This window comes from Microplitis mediator, chromosome 1, assembly GCF_029852145.1.
Source record: "Microplitis mediator isolate UGA2020A chromosome 1, iyMicMedi2.1, whole genome shotgun sequence".
In the NCBI taxonomy this organism is placed as follows: Eukaryota; Metazoa; Arthropoda; class Insecta; order Hymenoptera; family Braconidae; genus Microplitis; species Microplitis mediator.
The window spans coordinates 25832608-25856423 of NC_079969.1; the positions used below are offsets into that span (position 1 = coordinate 25832608).

Here is a 23816-nt window from a genome sequence, read left to right on the forward strand (position 1 = left end):
TTTAATTTTTTTGCAAAACAATAAATTATTAAAAAAAAAATATTTGAAATATTGCACTTATAGTTTTTTAAATTTTCTACATGTGCATAATTTTAATTGAGTTAAAAAAAAGTACAAAAACTGTTGATTCCCTGTCAGTTTTAAAATCATAAAAAATGAGGGAGTTAATGAAAAAATAAATTAAGGATTTATATAAAATTTATAATAAATACTAGACTTATATTTATTACTGTTTATTTTGTTTTATATATTTATAAAATATAAATAAAAATGTTACATGAATTATTATTAGCGTTGTGGGGTTGTCCTACAAGTTTAGAAGAAATTGTTGAAAATGATGTGAGTATATTTTTTTTTAATTAATTAAATTTCATAATGAGTGTAAATGTGACAGACATACGACAATTTTTAAATTCCGTATAAAAAAATAAAGAAATTAAAATAATAAAATTTTAAAAAACGCATGTACTGAATTTTGAATTGTCGAAACATGGATTTTTTTATTTTTATTTTATAAACATTTCAATTTATTATTCAAAAATTTTAAAGACTGTCAGATGACCGCTAACTTTACTATCATAATTTCATATTTTTTCTTTACAGATTATAATACTTGATAAATATTTTCATCCTGGCGAAAGAGGGCTGATAAAACAAATATTAAAAATAGCTAATGATTGTAATAATATAAGAAAATTTATAAAAACATACTCAACATCACATGCTGATCTAGAAAATGCAAACGGTATACATAAAATACATTCTTTAATTAATTAATACGAGCAACCTGCAGTCACTATGTGACTGCCTAAACATCACCACTAAATTTATAAAATACGCAGAAAAAAAGAATTTCTTGCCGCAAAAAATTTTAATTTGCACCAAGAAACTTGATGCATTATCAATTAAATACAAAAATTGTCTTGGGGCAAGAAAAGATTTTTTTGGTCAAGAAATAATTCCTTGCACCAATTAATTTTTTCTAGTTCTAAATAAATTTTTGTTTTCAATTCACAATGCAAAAAATTTCTTGGGGTAAGTAAAAATTTTCTTTAGGCGAGTAAAGATTTTTTGTGTCAATGAATCCTTTTTTTTTCTATGCACACTTTTTCGGCTTTGAGAAGCTTCCTAAAACCAAAAGGGAGTAGAAAAATCTGTCATTTTGAAATAAGTAACGCGATATAAATAATATAGCTATATATTCAGTGACATTCAGTCATATTTAGTGACAGAATAATTAAAGTATTAATTCATTTAAAGAAAATAAATACGATCGTCTTTTTTCTCGCGTAATTTAAATGTGATTCGAATGATGTAGATAAATCTGTTTATCTCAATACTTGGCAATTGAAAGAAGTTTAAAGTATGAAAAGATACAAATTCAAGTCAAGACCTATCTAATGATACCAATTTCAATAACATTAACTAATTCTATCATATAGATATGGCGGGAACAAAATCTTCCTTATTCTCTTAATAATATAGAATAGATAACAGTCCTGATTAAGAAGTGATCAGAGGGAATTTTAAAAAAATTTCAATGCTTTTTAATCTTTCTGAATTTTCAATAAAAATAAAAAAGTATTAGAGCCAGTTTTTCAAACCGAGTTTTAATTAATATACTAATATAAAACACGCTACTCCACACGAGCTCCGTTGTACAGAACATCAAAGTTAGTCAACGAATTTTCATTTGAGATTGACATTTTTGGTGTTTCGGCGAATAAATTTAAAAGTGTCGCTAGAAATTTAGTAACGTAATCAACTTTTTAATTAGGGAGAGTAAATATGTAAAGTAATTGATGAATTTTTATAGAACAAGATCCATTAAATAGAGGATTATATTTGCAAGCACTTTGTAATGGTATGGATCAAGCATTGGCGCCATTTAGAGATGAAATTGTTGAGTTGGAAAAAATGATTTTAAAAAATGCTCATACTCCAGCCACCGCTATTCTATCTAAAGTTGAAAATTATCAGTTTTTATTTAATATTCTCAATAGTATGATTCGTAAGGTAATTATTTATTTTATCATTAATTGCATACTAATTTGTTAATTGATTAATCACTATAAAATTTAATAATTATTTTGAATCCTGGTAACATTTATTGAGTTATAAAATGCGGTACCGACACGTGATATCAGACTGCTGTCAAAAATTCAAATAAAATAATTAATTTAATTTTTTCAGATCAAGACACAAAGAATCCATGGATGCTCATTACTGCAATGTGTCTACGAATTAATGAGCACGGACATAATTGAAGTTAAACTCGCGTTACAAAAAATGTTGCAGTCAGTTCATATTATTTTTTATAAACAACTAACGAGCTGGCTGTTGTATGGACACTTGGAGGATACTTACAAAGAATTTTTTATCCAAAAAAAAGAAACGGCCCAAGAAAGTTTATTGTTTGCTGACAACAAAGACAATTCTGGTGATAATAAAAATCATAATGACATGTGGAATTATGATATTGCTGTCAACATGCTGCCTTCTTATATAACATTTACTCTAGCTGCTAAAATATTGTCGATCGGCCAAACAATTATTATTTTTGGTAATGATCCACGTGGAGGAAAAGGTTATCATTTTTTATTATTAATAAATTAATTATCTTATTAATAATCATCAGAAAATCCACTGACAATTTACACGAATTTGGGTGCTTAACCCTGGACCACTCACTCTCTCCATAAACTTACACACTGAGTGACACCATGGCTTCCCGTGTATAAAAATTTGAAACAAACACACACGCGCGAGTGAATGTCCATCCGGAATAATCAGAATAGCTTCCTAAGAATTGAATTTAACACATCGAGATCTGATGAAAACTCGATTTTCGAAAATTGGACTGAAGCCAATAACTTCCCTTTTTTTGAAAGTTTCCAATTTTCATAGCGGGAAGTTTGAAAGTTCGGTCCAAAAATGTTCACTTGTGGAACTTCTAAACTTGAGACAGATTACAATTTTGAGTGGAACTTCTTTTGAACTTTTGTAATTTTGATGGTAAAAAAAAAGTTTATCTAGGATCTTATATGAGCGAAACTCGAATTAAAAAGAGAAAGTTCTTACAACCCATTTCTGAATGTGTTTTTACTACAATTTACCCTCGCTCCAAAAAAGTTATCATTAGAAACGAAAAGTCCCATAAGAATCTTTTTTTTTACCATCAAAATTACAAAAGTTCAAAAAAAAGGTCCACTTAAGGTTCTAATCTGTCTCAAGTATAGAAGTTCCACATGTCAAACATTTTTGGAACGAAATTTTTTTACGCGAGGTACCGTAACTGTTTTTAGTTTTCCAGTTTTTCGTCCCCTTTCTGGGTAAACCTCGCAACTACTTTTTTTTTACAATTAAAATTATGAGTGAAAAACGTTCTTTAGTGCTGCTATATGTAAAAAAAGCTTCAAATTTTAATAATTATAACAGAATGTTCGAGAGACTTTTGAATTGCACACCTCAAGTGCGAAAGCGTTGAGGGTGCTTTATGATCGCTTTATTTTAATATTTCTATTAACGTACGTGCAACAGAATAAATGTTTTGACCGATTTCTGAAAAAGTTATAATTTTGCAGTTACGAGGATTACCCAGAAAGGAGACGTTTTGTTTTGATTTTGCTTATAAGTTCTGAGCATTTTAGTTTGGCGCAGTTTTGGTGATGATTCCACAGATCCAAAATTATCTATTTAAATTTACTGGTTTCGTAATTCCAGTGATAAAAATTACTTGGCTCGCTATTAGTATCGATACCGGAAGCTAAAGACAGAGAACGAAGTTTATAACCGACAACCAATGTCTGATTTTTGTATTATAAAAAAAAGTTTTCTAATTACTGATCAAAGTGTTTCCATTTTAGATTTTTTTGTAACGGATAAAACCGAGTCGACAGTTTGGGGTGAGAAGGAGCATGAGTACTTCAGAAAATTACAAAACTTGCAAATGAAAGCAGTTTTCAATATAATCGAATTTGAAAATACGATTGATGAGTTAAAAAAATGTGTTACCAAACTTTTGTGGCACATTGTCGTTGAAGACGCACAGCTGCTGCAGCAGTTGAAATACATAAAGGATTTCTACCTCATTGGCAGGGGTGATTTATTCCTCGACTTTATTAAATTAACGTCTCATATACTCAGTAAGCCTCCGACGAATCATACATCTAGAGATTTAAATCTCGCATTTCGTATGGCGGTAAGAAAAATAATGCTGAATGATGAAGGTGCTGTTGATGATTTTATATTTTCTGTACCAATGCCCGAGACTTCGACCGAAGATTCAAGTTCTTTAGATTCTAGGAGCCATGAAAAAACTCAAGATCCTACTGGTAATTTGAATAATTTCATTGATTGCGTATATATTATTTATATTAATTAATTTATTACATTCATTTAATAGATAAACAAGGATGGGGAATGATTGTTTTGCAATACCGTGTGTCATGGCCACTACAATTATTATTTAGTCCAAAAGCATTAAATGATTACAATACAATCTTCCGGTTTCTTTTACGAGTTAAAAAAACTCAAATAAACCTTTGGAATTTATGGACTGAACATACGTGTTCAAAAAATATGTGAGTAATTTAAATTTAAATTATATTTTCATGATACCAGGGTCGAAACTTTGAGTTTCAGTGTGTCTACAGCCAGCCCTATCCAAAAGTTACCATTCGAGTGATTTCTATAGGAACTTTTGGATAGGGAGTCGAAACGAGCTAATTTCAGTCTTATACAGCGATCTAAGAAATTACACACCTAGGGAGGAAAGTAGGACATTCTAACACGCGTATAATTGCCCACCGAAACCGAAGGTGAGGGCGGCAAACACGCAGATTGGGACGTCGTATTTTCCTCTGTGGTGTGCATGCTATTTTTCACCATATTCGCACCTGAAAGTTTAAATTTTTGCTTCTGTTTGTGGAAAGAATGACGCAGGCGCTAATTTTCATCATTTGTTTTCTTATAAAAGGAAAGGACGACTTTCTTCCCTCTAAACAAGGCAGGAATTTAAACTTTCGGCGCAGGTATAGTGAAAAAATATTAGGAAACGCGTAAATTCCGAATGCCTTCAGTCAGCGGGCAGAAACAAACGTTTATCGTCCCTTGGAATCGTCCCTTAATAGTAATTTCAGACCATTAATTTTATTTACGTAAATGACAGTTCTGACTGCGATTAACTTTTATAAAAATTAGTGTGAATAATAAATAGTATTTATAGTTTCTGCTTAATTATAAATTACAAATTACAATTTACGCTTACGCTAATAGTTGGTCTTAAATTAACTTGTTTATGTCTGGCTGCTGATACTGAAACTTTAAGTTCCAATGCAGGTAAACATGAAAAATATTGTGTGTAACTCAGGATGAAACACGATTTCAAACTGCGGGTGATGTCAGCCAACTCCACCCTGGTCTGAAATCGTTTTGTTTCATCCCTCGTCACATAATATACTATTATTAAATATTTAAATATATTTATTTAATTATTAGTGATATCGGAGTATTGCAACTGAGGAATAACTTAATATTTATTCTTGACAATCTCCAATATTATTTACAAGTCGACGTACTCGAAAGCCAGAACACAATAATGGAAAATCGTATGAAGAATACAGAAAATTTTGAAGACGTTCAAACAGCCCACTCAGTTTTTTTAGCCAACGTATTATCCCAAACATTTTTAGCAAGCAGCAATGAGAAGCAAAAAAATACAGTAAATAATTTACTCCGTTTACTGCTACGTCTTTGCGACGACTTTATCCTGCAAGTATCCATATGGGAAGTTAATAAACTCTTGAGCACAGAAAAGGAAGAATTAAAAGCGTTAACAGACACATTGATGACGATAATGGACGTCCTGATAAAAACACTAAACAAAGTACGCGCTCAGCCGAGTGGTGTACATTTAGCGCAATTGCTACTGCGTCTCGACTTCAACCGTTGGTTCAGTATGCAAATGTAAATAAAATAAAATATTATAATATTATTTTTTATAAATTTATAATATCGTTACTTTTAATTTTGATTTTTATTGAGCATTAGCTTAACTTAATCATACATTTATACTTTTTATCAATCACTGTCATCATTGTAATCATCAGCACCATACCCATAGTCTCTATCATGATCTTGTTTGCTCATCTGTATTGCATTTTTAATAGACGTTTTATTCGCCAAGTCTTCAGCTAATAATTTATCATTATTTCTTAACGTTGCATCAGCGCCGTAGTTTAATAATATATCAACTACTTCTTCATGACCACGACTCGCCGCAATATGTAGTGGGGAATCTCCAATTTTATTCTATAAATATATAAAATTTTTTCAAAGACAATCATCAAAATTAGCAACATTTTTTTTAATTAATTTATCTTATAGTTAATAACTCAATGAACGCTAGTCATTCACTAAAAAAATCAATAAAGGAAATTAACTTCTAGCTGATCAATAACTTGATCACTGCCCGGGTAAAAAAAATTATATATGGATATGTCCATATTATATACAGAAAGGCCATGACTTGGACACTAACGCAGTACATGATTAGCTTCAAATCAATTATTTAGCAAAATTAAGACAAGTTAACGACATTTCGTTCTTCTGTAAGGTAATCAATGGGTACATTGACTCACCAGAAATACTTGAATGCTTTGAATTAATCTGTCCTAAAACGGGCCTACGACCTAGCCGGCTGCTAAATACTATAAAATCCTCCAAAAACTATGTCCGTTTTGGTCCTATCAACAGAATATCCAATTCAGTCGATGCTATCTGCTCGGATGTGAACTTCTTCGGCTGTCCCTACCCATCCTTTTGAACGTCTGTCAAAAAGCTGGTACTGGACTACAACGACTAACCACGAACCCCTCTATGGGCAATCTCTTGTCATCATTATTTATATATCTATATTACAATCCATCGCTTAGAGCGTATACCTGTTTAATTATTTCGCCTGTTACTTTCCTTTCATTCTTTATATTAATTGTTCATGTACATTGCCGATTGGCGTTAAATAAATAAATATATATAATTATATGCCATACATATCTAATTACATATAATCCATATGTAATTACATATAATTATAAGAAATGTATTGAATTTGAAAGTCTGAATTTAAAAATTTGCTATAAAATACATGCATTCAAAAAGGCAGTCCCTTTAATTTCTTTTTAATCCCTGAATATTTTAAACTGTAAACATGAATAATTATATGTAATTGGACCATTACATTGGGCCATTTTTCATGTATAATTTTTTTTACCCGGGTGATAATTTATTTGAATTACCAATAAAATAAAACAATTACTTGAGCATTAATAGCAGGACTAGGTTGACTCAATAACTCTTTAATACATTCAACATGTCCAGCTCTCGCTGCCCAGTACAGAGGAGTATTACCCGCAGAATCTAATCCAGTCCCCGACACCCCTTGTCTCAGGCACTCTTGAAGAAATGATAAATTGCCCCTTCTGGCAGCTTCATGTAAGGGTAATTCAACTTCCTCCGTCTGTTCTTCAACTAAAGCATCAAAAATACAATTACCGATATTGATAAACGTCAGGAAACAATTAACAACAATATTAGTACCATAATTAGAGGGGATAAGTCCATCTTTATCACCACATTTAGCTTTCCACCAGTTAGCATCAGTGTCTCGGTCATAAACATAAAGTATTTCTCCTTCTTCGAATGACAATTCATCAGCCTGAATAAAATCAATATGCAGTTAATTGATTGGTCATGTTTACCCAATTGATAACAGTAATTAAACAATTAAAAGTATGTAATATAAAGCAATACTTCTTACATGCTGAGCTGTGTAGTTATACAAAGCCCTCACTACCTTCACTTTCCCTTAAAATATTAATTTTAATTAAAAAAACAATTAATTTTTAAAAATTGCAATCGTTAAAAACAAAAGTTTATTTATTTAATAAATAAATTAATTAATTAATTGAGTAAACAAATAAATATTTAGGTATAGAGGTTAGAAAAAAAAATATAATATCGTGCAACACACAAATAATAATTAATTTTATTATTTAATAATAATTTGAGTAATTAAATAAATAATTTTAAAAAATAATAATTATTATTATTATTGACAGGAGGATTTACCAGGCCTCCAAATTGGTTTCGGTGGTTGTTTGACAGTTGGTTTAACTTCGGACGCCATTTTTTATTTTGATAATTATGGATAAATATAAATATAAAAATAATAATAAATAATTACAATAAAAATTTTTTAATGAATATAAATTTATAAAATATAAAATAAATTTTATTTATAAAAACAACATTAGTACCATTTTGAACAGTGATTTAAATTTTCTTTTTAGCAACTTTCATAAATAAAACCATGTCTGTAAATAAAAATTTATTTTTTAATAATTAGTTAAGTAATTGATTCAAATAATTAAGGCCATTTTTAGACAGTGCCCCCCTCCCACACTTTTAAAAAATTTCCAATGACTCAACTGTCATAAGCGTATCAAAACTTTGTCAATTAATTAAATAAAAATTAAAGCATTAATTGAAAAAAGGACAATTTCGCTGAGATATAGATTTTAAAAAAAATTACAGTTGATATCAATTGGGAAAGAACGAAATTTGGAAAATAAATTTCAGTAAAATCAACATATCAATTTTGTAATTTAAATTTAAAAATTTTGTACTCTGTAAAATTTTCAGAGTAAACGCGGATTAAATCCGGAGTGGATGATTTTTTATTTATTTTATACCCTCGTGTTGAAATTTACTCCAAAGGAGAGTTTATTTGAACATTAAAACTCCGGATCGATGTCAATTTTATAATTCGAATTTTCAAATTTCGTAGGCTAAAATTTATTCAAAAAATTTCGTTCAATTCCTAAGTGATTTTTTAAAATTCTAAATCGCAGTGAAATTGTCCTTTTTTCAATTAAGGTTTTAAATTTTTTTTCAATTAATTAATAAAATTCGAATACGGTTATGACATTTGAAAGTCACTGGATATTTTTAAAAAGTAGCGGGCATTGTCTGATAGCCTTAAAGTAATTGCCGAGTAATTGAAGACTTACTGAAAAATACTGCGAGGACAAATGCAATCATTACCCAAACCAAGCATCTCCATTTAGATTTAGTATGTTCTTCAAGTTTCAATGACTCTTTGTTTAATTTAACGGCATTTATTTCCGTTAATTTGTCAGATTTTTCAAGAGAACTCATATCTTTTTTTATAATTGCATTTGCTGTTAACGCATGTTCTTTCATATTGCTTGTCATCAGTAACATATTTTCGGCTATTTTTTCTTGCATATTACGATTGTATTTTATTAAAGCATCTAGATCTTCATCTTGAGTTGGTGATGCACTTGAAAGACGATGTCTTACACCAACATCATCTACAAATTTATAAGGGTTAAAAAAAAATGTATTTATTTCTAAAATAAATTAATTGTCCGATGATAGGACGAGTAAATATTTATCATTCATACGATTGATGGGCAATTAGCAACAGCAAAATTTATGTCATTTAAAATTTTCAAATATTAATATTTGATTTTTAGTAAAACCATTACCAGAATCAGTGTTAAATAATTCAGATCGTAATTCTTTATTATATTTAGCAGAAGTTTTTTGATGAATTTGCGCAACAATATTGGGTCCAGTTGAATCTACAAGTACAGATGATGATCTAGGCAACATTTGCGCTGCTGCAACACGTTCTATCGGATTACTAAATTTAGCGGCATCGATAACTCCCTTTAAAAAATCTATTCTTTTTGTATAGTCCATCATTTTGTCCCCACTGGGTTTGCTGTAATACAAAACAAATAAAAATACGCTCATCATAATGAGTGTGAATGTAACTGACAAGGAATTTTTTAAAATTTTTGAATTAATAAATAAAATCTGAAATAAAAATTAAAAAGGGCTATTCGGTAGCCGAAATGGAAGTAGATTTCGTGATACATTTATATATGTAAAAAAGTATAGCCACAATCGGAGGCATTGGAAAAGCCATAGAAGTTTTTTTAAACATTATCAGAAACGAATGCAATAGCAAAATTTCATTTAATGAGTGGTAAGATAAGTAATTTCTTTGGTCTAGGCATATATGTAGGCATGAAAATTAAAGCTTATTTAAAGTTTTGAGATGCATTTTATAGAAATTTGATAAGTTGTCATATTCGAAAGTTTTTGAAGAAAGAATCAGTAAAAATATGAGTTTTTGACATTTTGAAAATTTTTAAATACTGTAACTTCTGAACTGATTGACCGATTTTGCTTATTTTTGAATTTGATCTCGAAAATCGTCTACAGAAAATGTATGTAGAGTTTCAGTAAGATCCGTTAAAAATTATGGATGCTATCGTCGTGATAAGCCTCGTTCTATCCTTTAAATATATAAATACATATCCTATATATATATATATAAACTTTTAAACGATCAGCTCGTCAAGCTAAGTCCGTAGGTAGCAAAATTTTTCGAAAATTTCGTCATAAAGACAAATGCAATAGTTAGATTTCTATGAAATCTACGAATAAAAATCCGTACGCGCTCTTTTTTAAATTTCATTATTTAAAATTTATAAATTGTATCGTGTCTGCTACTTTACACTCATCCCATCATAACTAGATGACACTTAAAATAAAAATAATTATTATTAAATTTATTCAATACGTAATTTTCAGTATTGATTAACTAATAACTTACTCTGGTAATGTTTGTAATTTCTTGATAGCATCATCCAGCGCGTTAATGTACTGGAAAACGATAACATTCATTTAAAAATAAAATAAAATAAAACATTAGACTATTGATAGTAATCGCAACTGTACCTTCTCCAATCTCCAATCTTGATGACTATCTTCCTTAGCCAATAATTCACAACGTCCAAGTAATCTTCTAACATTTATTTCCGATCTTGACATTCGTATTGAATTTTGTTGCGTCATTTTTTTAAATTTATAAAATCCTCATTTAATATTTTTCTAAAAAGTAATCAATATATTGTATAAAAATTTACTGTTATCAGTATCAATAGATAAAAGTTATTAATTTCTCATTTGTAATTACAAAGAAATTATTATTACATTAATAATAATAATAATAATTAAAATACAAACAGATGTTTTATGAAAAGACAATAGTCAGTTGTTTGAAATTTTACGTAACCAAGAAAATATAAAAATATAAAAATATAAAAAAATAAATATTTCAAACAATTAGTAGATTATTATTTCTTTTACTATTATTATTGTTATTATTATTATTGATAATAATAATTACAGTAGCAATAATACAAAAATTAAATACCAAAATGGACTTACACGTGTTTACTGTGACGTCATATGACGCATCGTGACGTAAAAAAATTTCAATGATTTAAAATTTCATTGGTCTTTAGCAGACAATTAAACCAATCAAAATTATCGTTACTCTGCAGTCTTTTCATGGACAGAAATCACTTTTTTTTTTTTTTACACAAAACTCCAGTACTAAAACTCAGACTCCAATTTTCTCCTTCGACTCCTACACAATTTCAGTCATAAAAATTTGAATAAACAAAAATAAAATAACAATACAAAAGTAATAAACAAAATATATAAAATAACAAACTAGTGTATGAAGATGACGTAGTTGTCGTTGTCGTCGGTAGTTTGTCGTCGTTGCGATATTCTCTAAAAAGGTGGGGAGTTTCAACAAAAGCAACAGCAGCAACAAAACTAAAATAAAAATAAAAAAAAATAATAATAATAAAAAAATAAAAGAGTAGAGTGCAGAGCAAGTAATAGAATGTATGAGTAAGAAAGATAAAATAATAGATGGTGTAGGTACAGGTCTAGGTATTGGGGTGGTATTGGTGTAGATGTAAATGTAGATGTTGGTATTAGTAGTGTCGTTAGTGTGATGTATGTAGTGTACCTCGGGTTACTTATGCTAGTGTACTTGGTATATGTAAAAGTATATGTGAAACTGCTCAGAGAAATGAAGAGCGAAGTTGGTCGCGCGCGGGAATATCGTCGGTTGTATGTTTGACCCTTTTTGTGCTTGTGATTTATCCAGGAGATTATATTGTGACTGCTGCTGCTGGTGCGAGGAAACGTGTGTGTTGTTTTTTTTTTTACCGCCAACAATATAATTACTATACATTGTGTGAACAAGTTTACTTTTATATATATATACATATATTACATTATTAATTTTACGGTAAGGTATCAACTTTAGCTGCTTCTTAGTTTTTTTTTTTATCACATTGTCCATTTATTCATATCCATTTCTAGGTACGTTCAAGTTTGTCCACGTCCATGTCTGTGTTTATATTAATATTTACTTATTTATTTATATGTTGATATATAAATAATTAAATAAATAAATTTATGTACGTGGATTTAAAATAATTTATTTATTTAGTGTGACGATATCGGCATTTTTTTTTTTTATTTCTCAGATATTTGTACCCGAGGAGTCTCTTTACTACTACGGCTACGGGTTTTATAGAATACGGCGCAACGACGCAATCGAAAATTTTGTATAGTACATACCTACATTGAATGAACACGAACGAAGCTTCGGACTTTTAAAAATGCGCGATATTTTATTTAACGTCTATTGTACGTTTTTTTAATATAATACATTTTATTATTATTTATTTACATTCAATTAATTCAGTTATCGCTCTTATATTTGTTACTATTTTTAATTATTTTAATTTGCAGTGAGAAAATTTGTAAAAGTTATTTTTTCATACATAACCTTTTGGTGATTGTCAGATGTAGGTTAGGTGTGTTTTAGCAAGAAAACTTCGTTGACCTTTTAACCACGTTTTTTTTTTTTTATTTTACATTAATAACTTTATTTATAACGGTATTTATATATTTTATTATATTAGTCAATTATTTTTATTTATTTATTTATCGACACGAGGGTTTGCTGGAGATGCTTGGGGATGAATGAACGCGTGCTTGTAATTATTTTTGGTTGATTGTGATGATGATTTATTGGTTGCTTGGTTAATTTATCATATTGTTTATTAATTTATTATTGTTTTTTTTTGTTTCCTCAGATTGTGTGTAAAAGAAAACGAGTGAAAAATGGCAACATTGGCTGAGCAAGCATCCAAACTATTGGATTTTAATCAGAAGCTGGACATAACGCTTCTTGATAGTATTGTCGTGTGTATGTATAATGGAATTGGTGAACAACAGAAAATAGCACAGGAAGTCCTCACTACACTTAAGGAACATCCTGATGCTTGGACGCGTGTTGATACTATTTTAGAGTATTCCCAGGTTTGTTGTTATTTTATGATACTCGTTACCCGTGATTATGAAGTTATCCGATGTCTAATATCCTTTTTAAAAAAATTGCACTTGTAGATTTTTTAATTTTCTACATGTGCATTTTTTAGTTTTTTTTTTTTTATGCAATTGATTTGTTGAAAAAAAAATCTGAAAGTTTTTGTGTCTGCTACTTCAGGAATGAGTGAATGTAGCAGACAGACAAATTTAAAATCATAAATAAATAGAGTAAATAATTAATAAAATTAAATTTTTAAAAAATGCGCATTTAAAAAATTTTGAAATTAATAAGTGCATTTTTTATAAATATCATTTTTTTAATTATTAACTCTATTTATTTATAATTTTAAATTTGTCTGATGTCTGCTACATTCACACTCATACTTCAGGATCATAAGTTAGCCGACGTCTAATAATTTTTTGATTTTTTTATAAATGATAAATTCCAAAAAAAAAAAAATATTTAAAAAAATTGCACCTATAGCTTTTTTAATTTTCTGCATGTGCATATTTTTAGTTTTTGTTTTTTCGTAATTGATTTATTGAAAAAAAAAATCTGAAAATTGTTAATTGTCTCCTAACTTCAAGATCATTATTATTTTTAAGTACTTAATTGTTATTGTGGTTTATTCAATTAACATAAATTTTTTTCTTACAGAATCAAGAGACAAAATTTTATGCATTACAAATTTTGGAGCAAGTCATTAAAACAAGATGGAAAGTGCTACCGAGAAATCAGTGCGAAGGCATAAAGAAGTATATCGTAGGATTGATTATTAAGACCAGTAGTGATCCGGAAACAATGGAAAATTCCCGAGTTTACCTTAATAAACTTAACATTATTCTTGTACAAGTAAGTTATTGTACTTGTTCATTAATTACTTTGTTATTTATTTATTTAATTACTTATAGAAATGATAAAGTCTAACTCGGCGTATTAGTCACTAAAAATAATTCTTTATTTTTTTTTTTTTTATAAATCTCGAGTAAATTATTAAAATTCAAGATTTTTTATCAACTAATTACACTTTTTTTTTTTAATTTTATTGATATGTTGATAGAAAAAAAAATTAATTTCAATAAGTTGATGGAAAAAAGAGCAGTGGAAAAATTACAGTTTTAAAAAACTTCATTATAGTTTTCAATCTAATTACAATTGTAGATACAAAATTTTACAGTTTCTACCAAAAAATTTGAAGGTTGAAAACCTGTTTGCTATTAAAGCTGAAAAAAGACATGAATTTTTATTATGCTGTCGACTAAACTCGAAACAGGAAGTCGAGTCGCCAAAAAATTATTACTCTGCACTACAAAAAAATTTTATACACAAAACTTATTGATAAATTGTAATAAAAAATTATTTGTCTAAAATATGAATTATAATAGAGGATAAAAATTTTTAGAGGCTCAGTAATAATTACAGTCCAGTATGATAATTTTTTGGTGACAACTTTCTGTTGCAAGTTTGGCTGACAGCGTAATAAAAATTTCTACAATTTTTTCTCCATGTGTTTCAGAAATAATTCAATTTTTACATTTTTTTAAGTAAAAGAACTTTTGATATTTTGAACTGTAATTTTTCCATAGTGACCGGAGTAGATTTAAAAAAATTTTAAGCATCATGAGATTGAAAAAAAAATTTAGTATGAATTTGATTAAAAAAAATTTGATGATTAAAAATAATAAAATTATTAATAAACAAAAATAAATCTTGTAGATATTAAAACGTGAGTGGCCAAAGAATTGGGAATCCTTCATCGGTGATATAGTTGGTGCAAGTAAAACAAATGAAAGCTTATGTCAAAACAACATGGCAATTCTTAAACTATTATCAGAAGAAGTGTTCGATTTCTCAAGCGGACAGTTGACACAGACAAAAGCAAAACATCTTAAGGATACAATGTGCAGTGAATTTTCACAAATATTTCACCTGTGTCAGTTTGTGATGGACAATTCACCCAACGTACCACTTGTAGCGGTAACTCTCGAGACACTGCTGAGGTTTTTAAACTGGATACCACTTGGTTATATATTTGAAACAAAATTAATAACAACGTTGATATTTAAATTTCTAAATGTACCGATATTTCGTAATGTTACGCTTAAATGTTTGATTGAAATAGCCGCTGTTACGGTGGCTAATTACGACAACATGTTTGTGTTATTATTCACAAATACAATGCAGCAGTTAGAAGAAATGTTATATCCGACGACAAACATCCGCGATGCTTATGCTTACGGTCAAGACGATGAGCAAAACTTTATCCAAAACTTGGCAATATTTTTGTGCACATTTTTAAAAGAACACGGCGCATTGGTTGAGAAAAAAGAATTGAATGAAACCCTACTGAAGGCACTTCATTATCTTGTGTTGATATCCGAAGTTGAAGAAGTTGAAATATTTAAAATATGTCTTGAGTACTGGAACAGTTTGGCCGCTGATTTATACCGGGAAAATCCATTCATGTCATCACCGCCAATGATTAATCCGAAAAATAATATGGCGATACCACCTCGACGTGCATTTTATTGTCCAGTATTGACTAAAGTCCGTTATATTATGATAAGTCGTATGGCTAAACCGGAAGAAGTATTGGTAATTGAAAATGAAAATGGTGAAGTTGTACGTGAATTTATGAAAGATACTGATTCTATTAATTTATATAAAAATATGCGTGAGACACTTGTTTATTTAACGCATTTAGATTACGCAGATACGGAAAAAGTTATGACTGAAAAATTACAGAATCAAGTTAACGGAAGTGAATGGTCATGGAAAAATTTAAATACACTTTGTTGGGCAATTGGTAGTATTTCTGGTGCAATGCACGAAGAAGATGAAAAACGTTTTTTGGTAACAGTTATTAAAGAGTTACTGGGTTTATGTGAGCAGAAAAAAGGCAAAGACAACAAGGCAATTATTGCAAGTAATATTATGTATGTTGTCGGACAGTATCCGAGATTTTTACGCGCCCACTGGAAGTTTTTGAAAACTGTTGTCAATAAATTATTTGAATTTATGCACGAAACACATGACGGTGTACAGGATATGGCTTGTGATACATTTATTAAAATAGCATTAAAATGTCGTAGACACTTTGTAACAACTCAAGTTGGCGAGTCAATGCCATTTATTGAAGAAATTTTGTCAACAATAAGCAGCATCATTTGTGATTTACAAACTCAACAGGTTCATACATTTTATGAAGCTGTTGGTTATATGATTAGTGCTCAGGTTGATGATATTGGACAGAAAGAACGAATTGAACGTTACATGCTGCTGCCAAATCGAGTGTGGGATGATATTATTAGTCAGGCATCGAAAAATGTTGATGTCCTAAAGGATCCAGAAGCTGTTAAGCAGCTTGGTAGCATTCTCAAGACTAATGTACGGGCGTGTAAAGCATTAGGACACCCGTATGTTATACAGTTAGGAAGAATATACTTAGACATGTTAAATGTATACAAGGTAATTTTATTTTCATGATACCAGAATGGAAACTTTTAGTTTAATTGTCTCTACAGCCAGTCGAAACGAGCTAATTTCAGTCTAATGCAGCGAACTAGGATATTATATACCTAGGGAGGAAAGTAGGACATTTGAATCCGCGTGTATAAATGCCCACCAAAACCGAAGGTGAGGGCGGCAAACACGCAGATTGGGACGTCGTATTTTCCTCCATGGTGAGTGTAATGTTTTTCACCAGATTTGCATCTGAAAGTTTAAATTTTTGCTTCTGTTTGTGGAAAGAATGACGCAGGCGCTAATTTTCATCATTTGTTTTCTTATAAAAGGAAAGAATGACTTTCTTCCCTCTAAACAGGGCAGGAATTTGAACTTTTAGCGCAGGTATGGTAAAAAAATATTAGGTAACTCGTAAATTCGAAATGCCTTCAGTCAGCGGGCAGAAACTAACGTGTATCGTCCCTTGGAAGAAACAAATAATGTCTCTGCCCGCTGATTGAAAGCATTCGCAATTTAAACTCTGATACTTGTCATTTGTTTCATAGTAATTTCAGACCATTAATTTTATTGACGTAAATGACAGTTCTGACTGTGATTAAGTTTTATAAAAAATAGTATTTATAGTTTCTGCTTAATTATAAATTGCAAATGACAATTTACGTTCACGCTAATAGTTGATGACGCCATTGGTCTTAAATTAACTTGTTTCTGACTGGCTGCTGACAATGAAACTCTAAGTTCCAATGCAAATAATTATAAAAAATATTGTGTGTAACTCGGGATGAAACACGATTTTATACTGCGGGTGATGTCAGCTAACTTCTCCCTGGCCTGAAATCGTTTTATTTCTTTCCTTGTCATGCAATGTACTATTATTTTATTATAATTAATTATTTAATATTTGAATTATAGGTAATGAGTGAAAATATAAGTGCTGCGATAGCTTTAAATGGTGAAGGTGTGACAAAACAACCTTTGATTAAAAGTATGAGAGTTGTCAAAAAAGAAACATTAAAATTGATCTCCGATTGGATTAGCAGATCGAATGATCACCAAATGGTAACTTAATTTTTTTTTATTTAATTTAAATAAATTACATGTGGACATGACTCTAAGTACAGATTATAAATTTTAACTTCTTCTATTATCAGGTTCTTGAAAATTTCATTCCGCCTCTGCTGGACGCCGTGCTGTTGGATTATCAGAAGACAAATGTACCGTGTGCGAGAGAATCCGAAGTGCTGAGTGCAATGGCCACAATTGTTAACAAATTAGAGGGACATATTACCAGCGAAGTGCCGAAAATATTTGACGCTGTGTTTGAATGCACACTCGAGATGATAAACAAAGACTTTGAAGAGTTTCCTGAGCACAGAACAAACTTTTTCCTTTTGCTGCAGGCCGTTAATGTCCACTGTTTCCCGGCATTCTTATCAATACCGCCGGCACAATTTAAACTCGTACTTGACTCAATAATATGGGCATTCAAACACACGATGAGAAATGTTGCTGACACGGGTTTGGCTATTCTTTATCAGTTGTTACAAAATATCGAACAACATGAGCAAGCTGCACAGAGTTTTTACCAGACATACTTTACTGAAATTCTTCAACATATATTTAGTGTTGTCACTGACACTTCACATACAGCTGGTAATTAATATATTTATTTTTTAATCCTTCATTATCATCATCACTTAAATTAATTGCAATAATTTACTTAACGCTTTCCGCAATTTAAAAAATTTTACATAATTTATTCGCGTTCTCTCAGTGCGAATAAAAAAAATGATCCTGAAGTTAGCAGACAATTACCAATTTTCGGATTTTTTATTCAACAAATCAGTTACAAAAAAAAAACTAAAAATATACGCATGTAAAAAATTTAAAAAGCTACAGGTGCAAATTTTTAAATATTTTTTTTTATAATTTATCGTTTGTAAAAAAATTTAAGAATAATTAGACGTCGGTTAACTTCAGTATCATAAAAAAAATTAACATCTATAGTCATACAGTTTAATTTTTAGACTCAGTTTTCACTCTATTTTCCATTTCCACTGAAATTGACTTCTTGAATGCATTTAGAGAGTCACCAAAAAAATTAACCGGTTTATAGTAGTCATTAACAAATTCAAAACACGGAAAAAAAATTGTAGTTGTTACAACAGCAGCTGTAGTTAAGGTTACTACAAGTTGGAGTAAAGAAATGCCAACTCCAACTTGGAATAATCTCAACCACACGTGTAGTAAAATCAGTACTATTCATGTAGTAGCCTTTAGCACATATGGAGTACTCGCTACTACACATGTTTTACTACAATATTATGGTTAGAAGAACCACAATTTTTTTCCGTGAAAATAATAATTTATTGCATACTGTCCTGGCATGGGTTTTCTCTGTGGTTTTTTAATGTCGCTACACTTCCACCACAAGGTGGTTGTAGGGCATCATCGTAATGATGCAGTAAAGCATCAAAGGGTAAAAGAGCTTAGGGATCATAAAAAGGGAAATGAGCTTAGGGAGATATAAGAAAAACTTTGGAACAACTGAAAGAGTTGTAAAAATAAAACCCACTAGTATTAATAATTTATTTATTACAGGTTTGACAATGCACGCAACTATTTTGGCATACATGTTTACATTAGTTGAATTGGGAAGAATTCTTGTACCACTTGGCCCAATACCTGATAACAGACTTTATGTACAAGAATTTGTTGCCAGTTTACTGAAAGCAGCCTTTCCACATTTAACAGATAATCAGATTAAAATAACTGTCCAAGGACTTTTTAATTTGGATCAAGACATACCGGCATTCAAGGAACATCTTAGAGATTTCCTTGTACAAATTAGAGTAAGTTTATTTTTACAATAATTATTATTACTATAATTAATAAAATATATATATATATTAATGATGAATTTATAAAAATAGGAATATACTGGTGAAGATGATTCTGATCTGTATTTGGAAGAACGTGAGACGGCATTACGAACCGCTCAAGAAGAAAAAAGGCGGCAACAAATGGCTGTACCGGGTATTATTAATCCTCATGAAATTCCAGAGGAGATGCAGGACTGAATTTTTACATCCCCATACCTCATTAATTCCTCCTGCACATCTAAAACGAAAGACACTTTGTCGTAGATTTAATAACCAACAACAATACATTTACATTATTATTATCATCATCTGTATTCTTTACCGTAAATCATTTTAATTATTAAATTCATTTATAAAATAAACAAAAAAAAAAAAAAAAAAGAATAATGGTTGCAGATACTCGCGGTAAATTTTAACGCTAGAGTGTCATAATATCCTTGTTAAAGGAGGTAAGCCCGAACCGACGTGATTGTTACTGGTAAAAAAATATATACATATTATATATATATATATTTAATAATGAAATGAAAAAAAAAATGAAAAAAAATAATTTTTGTTTGTTAATGAGTGCCTGATTTTTTCGAATAATTCCACGTAATTTAAACCGGTTTTCGTAATTAAATAATAGGTCTACAGTAGTTTATTAATTGATAAAAAGAAAATACATAAATGAATAAATACAGAAATGCTGGAAATAATTTAAAAGCACCAGGTAGCATTAAGATTTACTGCCACTGATTTTTTCATAAAATTTAAAAAATTAAATATAAAAATACGTGACATAATTTTGTACTTCGTAAACAAGTTTAATAAAATGAAAAAAAAAAAACAAAAAAAATATATATATATTAATGCATAGTTAATAAATTGTGGTGTCTGAATTTAAAAACTATTGTGGGTATTTGTTATATTATCAGATTTAACGCTGCGTTAATTATTAATTTATAAATTAATAATTACGAAGCAACGACGTCTGTGATGCAACGTTTGTATTTCATTAATTAATTTCAAAATATAGTTATTTTTTCTTTTTTAATTTAATTTTCTTTCTTTTGAGTGACTAATGAATTAGGATTTATGTAACAGTACTTTTTTGACAGTCTAATTGTCACTCAATTATTCAAATGCTTAAAGCCTCAGTATTTTTATTAGACGATTGATAAAAAAAAACTGCAAAACAAAATAATGATAATAGTTTAATAATTAATACAAAATGAATTAATACGGCAGCTGATATTGTTAATAATTTTTGGTACATAAAAAATGGTCATTTATTATTATTTTTTTTTTATTCACTTCGTTGATATTGACTCGAATTAATTAATTTGATTTATTATTTTTCGTTCCTCACTTGCATTTCTATTAAACCCCAATCCCTACACGGTATTGATTGATTTAATTAGCATCAGTAGTTATTAATTAATAAACTGCAGTTACATAATTTAAATAATAAATAATATATTTGATATTTGAATTTCAAAAATCGTGATATCGCAGCAAATTGTCTTGCATTGAAAAATTAAACCGTCGATTTTAAAATTATTAAATATATGTTTGTTAAATAATTATATATCATTAAGAATTTAAAAATTTTGTGACCTGATTGTGTGTATGTACCAAAAAAAAAATTGATAAACAATTAAATTATTTAAAATTCACCGAAATTCGAGCTTGCCTCCGCACTATTATCGTCTTCTGCATAAATTATATTGACACGGTTTTTAAATCGACATTGGTGTGTATAAGGAATTATAATTATAATTAATAACTTTTTTTTTGCTTCTTACGAGCATTTATTTGTGTAGACGTATCATTATATTTTTTTTTTTATTTTTTTCCTCAACAAAAGTTAATAAAAAGATCAATTTTGATTGTTAATTTAAAAATAATAAATAAAAGGGCCAATTATCGTTTTTTTTTTGTACGGTAATTAATTAACAAAATAAAATAGTTCATTTAATTGTTATTATAATTAGTAGCTGGTAACTTTTGGGATTCAATGGGGCCATTGCTAATTGCTTGTGTGCGTCTCCAAATTAATTAATTAATTAATTGAAGTTTGGTTTTTTAATTTTAAATTTAGTCGCATGATTTTATTAATTTTTTTTTCTTCTCTTTTTTTTTTTTTATAAATTACCGTACGTTTGTTCTCATTTAATATTCTGTATTCGCTTTATAAACATTCAATTATAATATTATCTAGTTACAAACGATCTGTGTAAATATAAACATTCATGAAAAAATGGTATTTAGCATATTAATTGAATGAAGATGCGTGTGATTGAACTTTTAATTTCATTTATACATAGAAAAAACATTTAATTAAAATAAATAAAAATAATAAAAGTAATTAAAAAAATCCATATTAAATTTTCCATTTTTAATTTACTGGATAAAAACAAAATATATAAAGACAATATATTTGTGAAGAATATAATAAAATTATCAAACATACGCCTAAAGATTTAATTGTAAACAAATATTCTCAAGTGTTAAATTATAAAAAAAATTTTTTTTAGTCTTATGACTTTAAAAAAAAAATAATTTGTATAAAATATATATCTAAAATAATACGTTCGGTATTTAAATAAAAATAAAAATTAATTTGTTCAATAGTCCACTGACTGAAGTATAAATGAATTCAGAGATGAATAAAAAAAATTTTAATTACTAATGAATGATAAGGAAAACTAAGAAAACATTTTAATTGATGATAATAAAAAATTAATTTGTGCGATGTTTATTTAAGCTTAACGAATACGCCACGGTAGTTTTGTAAACGGTAATTATTACGACAGATTGAATAATTAAAAAAATATATAAATGATAATTAATATTTAATGAAATGATAAAGATAAATGATAAATGACTTAAAGAAAAACTATTAATATTAATAATAATAATAACGTCGAGGATTAATATGTGAAGGTAAATATAGTGATGATGGATATTAGTATGTCATACGTATGAAAAAGAAAAAAAAACAAAAAAAAAAAAATGTATGAGTGAATTTACAAGTTTAAGAAATCTATCAGTTATTCATTATAACGATAAAGTATGTAAAGAGTTTAATAATACTTACTAATAAAATAAAAAAAAAAATTGTGGTTTTGACTTTTTATAAAATTTATTGCACTGGGTTTGAAGTTTAAAATACGCGGAATTTTTAAAAAATTTTATGTGACTGTAATGATAATTGACAATTTTTTTAATTGTAGAGTAAATAAATAAAAATTGTAAAATTCGTATTTAAATAATTTAAAAATCAGTTCGCGCACTTTTTTAAATTTCATTATTTTAATTTATTTATTTAAAATTTATTAATTGTCTCATATTTGCTACGTCACATGAGTAAAATTTTATGATCCTAATATTCAGACAATTAACAATGATCGGATTTTTTTTTCAGGAAATCAATTTAAAAAAAAAACTAGAAATTTGCACATGTAGAAAATTTAAAAAACTACAAGTGCATTTTTTTAAAATACTTTTTTCTTATAATTTATCGTTTTAAAAAAATTCAAAAAATTATTAGACGTCGGCCAACTTCAGTATCTTAAAATTTCCGAGGAATGTAGCAGACATCAGACAAATGTAAAATTGTAAATAAGTATAAGAAATACTAAAAAAAATAATATTTATAAAAAATGCACTCATAAATTTTTGAATTTTTTGAATGCGCATTTTTTAAAAATTTTATTTTGTTAATTATTTGCTCTATTTATTATTAATTTTAAATTTGTCTTATTGCTGTTACATTCACACTCATTAAATTTGTCTGATTGCTGTTACATTCACACTCATTAAAATTTTCGAGTGTGAATGTAACTGACAAGAGGGAAATTTTTGAATAAATAAATAAAATGTCAGTTGAAAAAAAATTAAAAAATGCATATTCACATCAATGAATAATTTGTACGCGCATTTTTTTCAATTAAAATTTTGCCATAAAATTTTTGGAAGCGTAAATAAATAAACGGTTTTCAAATGAAGTTTAATAAATAAAGTTTGTAGAAGCTTCGAATAAATTCTTGGATCATTTCATGCAGAAAATTCCATTTGCCAAAAAATAGCGCAGTATTTAAATAATTTTCGCATATTTTTCAGTTAAAATGTAGAATCATTAATTAAAAAATAATTTCAAGTGCATTAATTAATAAATTTCAAAT

The 23816-nt window shown here is 28.5% G+C and overlaps 4 protein-coding genes across 10 annotated transcripts; 2 read left to right on the forward strand and 2 right to left on the reverse strand.

The window, feature by feature from the left end:
- The first annotated feature begins 35 nt into the window (after window positions 1–35).
- LOC130667169 (gamma-tubulin complex component 4-like) lies at window positions 36–7966 on the forward strand. Of its 2 annotated transcripts, XM_057468667.1 has the most exons (8): window positions 36–339; window positions 604–745; window positions 1817–2016; window positions 2194–2587; window positions 3867–4334; window positions 4406–4583; window positions 5500–5967; window positions 6617–7966. In XM_057468667.1, the coding sequence occupies exons 1-8, from the start codon at window positions 271–273 to the stop codon at window positions 6618–6620; spliced, it is 1923 nt and encodes a 640-aa protein (XP_057324650.1). In that variant the 5' UTR covers window positions 36–270; the 3' UTR covers window positions 6621–7966. The 2 variants fall into 2 exon arrangements, with proteins under 2 accessions (XP_057324650.1, XP_057324644.1); XM_057468661.1 differs by lacking the exon at window positions 6617–7966 and having other exon boundaries at window positions 37–339; window positions 5500–6006.
- LOC130667207 (osteoclast-stimulating factor 1-like) lies at window positions 6007–8229 on the reverse strand. The gene is made up of 5 exons (XM_057468704.1): window positions 8131–8229; window positions 7820–7866; window positions 7600–7717; window positions 7319–7530; window positions 6007–6312 (listed from the first exon to the last, which is right to left on the reverse strand). Exons 1-5 carry the CDS (start codon window positions 8186–8188, stop codon window positions 6082–6084), a joined length of 666 nt encoding a protein of 221 aa, XP_057324687.1. The 5' UTR covers window positions 8189–8229; the 3' UTR covers window positions 6007–6081.
- Window positions 8130–11724, reverse strand: LOC130667201 (vesicle transport protein USE1). 2 transcript variants are annotated; one of them, XM_057468699.1, is made up of 8 exons: window positions 11618–11724; window positions 11329–11530; window positions 10837–10989; window positions 10712–10761; window positions 9573–9811; window positions 9072–9395; window positions 8319–8375; window positions 8130–8175 (listed from the first exon to the last, which is right to left on the reverse strand). In XM_057468699.1, exons 3-7 carry the CDS (start codon window positions 10951–10953, stop codon window positions 8335–8337), a joined length of 771 nt encoding a protein of 256 aa, XP_057324682.1. In that variant the 5' UTR covers window positions 10954–10989; window positions 11329–11530; window positions 11618–11724; the 3' UTR covers window positions 8130–8175; window positions 8319–8334. The 2 variants fall into 2 exon arrangements, with proteins under 2 accessions (XP_057324682.1, XP_057324678.1); XM_057468695.1 differs by lacking the exon at window positions 8130–8175 and having other exon boundaries at window positions 8242–8375.
- Window positions 11549–22550, forward strand: LOC130667143 (exportin-1). Of its 5 annotated transcripts, XM_057468647.1 has the most exons (9): window positions 12068–12208; window positions 12450–12612; window positions 13065–13290; window positions 13958–14152; window positions 15017–16768; window positions 17678–17824; window positions 17917–18418; window positions 19367–19617; window positions 19699–22550. In XM_057468647.1, the coding sequence occupies exons 3-9, from the start codon at window positions 13093–13095 to the stop codon at window positions 19843–19845; spliced, it is 3192 nt and encodes a 1063-aa protein (XP_057324630.1). In that variant the 5' UTR covers window positions 12068–12208; window positions 12450–12612; window positions 13065–13092; the 3' UTR covers window positions 19846–22550. The 5 variants fall into 5 exon arrangements, with proteins under 5 accessions (XP_057324641.1, XP_057324636.1, XP_057324620.1 ...); XM_057468658.1 differs by lacking the exons at window positions 12068–12208; window positions 12450–12612 and adding an exon at window positions 11549–11687; XM_057468653.1 differs by lacking the exons at window positions 12068–12208; window positions 12450–12612 and adding an exon at window positions 11691–11796.
- Window positions 22551–23816: the final 1266 nt, after the last annotated feature.